Source organism: Phalaenopsis equestris, unplaced genomic scaffold, assembly GCF_001263595.1.
Source record: "Phalaenopsis equestris unplaced genomic scaffold, ASM126359v1 Scaffold000364, whole genome shotgun sequence".
Taxonomy (NCBI): domain Eukaryota; kingdom Viridiplantae; phylum Streptophyta; class Magnoliopsida; order Asparagales; family Orchidaceae; genus Phalaenopsis; species Phalaenopsis equestris.
The window spans coordinates 1,172,578-1,173,522 of NW_018164806.1; the positions used below are offsets into that span (position 1 = coordinate 1,172,578).

Consider the following 945-nt stretch of genomic DNA (forward strand, 5'->3'; position numbering starts at 1 on the left):
AAATCCTATTAAAGCTAGAGCTTGCTTGCCAGCAAACACCCCCTGCCTCAGCGGTGGAACGCAAGAATGGACAACAATCAGGATGCAATCACCTGCCATGTATAGCGTCGTAGTTCACCTGGATCATCGTTCGAACAACATCTCAACTAATATTTTCTTCTAAGACAGACACAAGCTATTTTCGCACGTGGACGGGCTCGGAATCTACTTTTTCCTAAAAGCCAAACCCCCAGCATCACCGTCCACAGAGAATCACAAATACGTGAGAGAATATATAGCCTGCATCACCTACCCTATAATTCACCATTTCAAACCGAGAAGCTAAGAACAGATCACAAATGGCGATCACCACAACTACTGGAACGACCACAACTCGAGCCTTAGCCGGAGATATGACGGTCGATGAGTTCCGTCAGTGGATTCGACGGTTTGACGTCAACGGCGATGGCCGCATAAGCCGAGATGAGCTCCGCCACGCCATCCGTAACATCGGTGTACGGTTCAGCGGTTGGCGCAGCAACCGTTGGATTCGCCAAGCCGACTCGAATGGCGATGGCTTTATCGACGTCGATGACGAGATCGATAACCTCATCGGCTACGCGAAGGCCAAGCTTGGCCTCAATATCGTTGCTTACTAAGTAAATAATCAAGCCCTAGCTTTGTTAATTATCTTCTCTTTTCTTGTTAGCTCATTTGGGCTTTTTATTGTTGTATGCTTGTGTGTTCTAATATGTGTATGTTTGGTTTGAGAAAATTATTGGGCGAGTTGATTTTGATGAACTGATTTTTTACTTTGTTTAGGTATGTATGGAAAGTCTAAATGAGGCCTACAAATACATGCTAAATAGAGTATCAAACCAGCTCTTCATGCATGAACTATGATCTTCTAATAATTTTCTAGCGAATAGTTTACAAATCTCTCTCTCTCTCTCTCTCTCTCTCTCT

The 945-nt window shown here is 44.2% G+C and overlaps 1 protein-coding gene across 1 annotated transcript; it reads left to right on the forward strand.

The window, feature by feature from the left end:
- Positions 1-294: 294 nt before the first annotated feature.
- Positions 295-774, forward strand: LOC110026351 (polcalcin Phl p 7-like). Its single transcript, XM_020727248.1, has one exon. The coding sequence runs from the start codon at positions 339-341 to the stop codon at positions 636-638; it is 300 nt and encodes a 99-aa protein (XP_020582907.1). The 5' UTR covers positions 295-338; the 3' UTR covers positions 639-774.
- Positions 775-945: the final 171 nt, after the last annotated feature.

Bases quoted from the DNA above. Each gene is read 5' to 3' on its own strand.
- LOC110026351 (XM_020727248.1), top strand. From the start codon at position 339: ATGGCGATCACCACAACTACTGGAACGACCACAACTCGAGCCTTAGCC.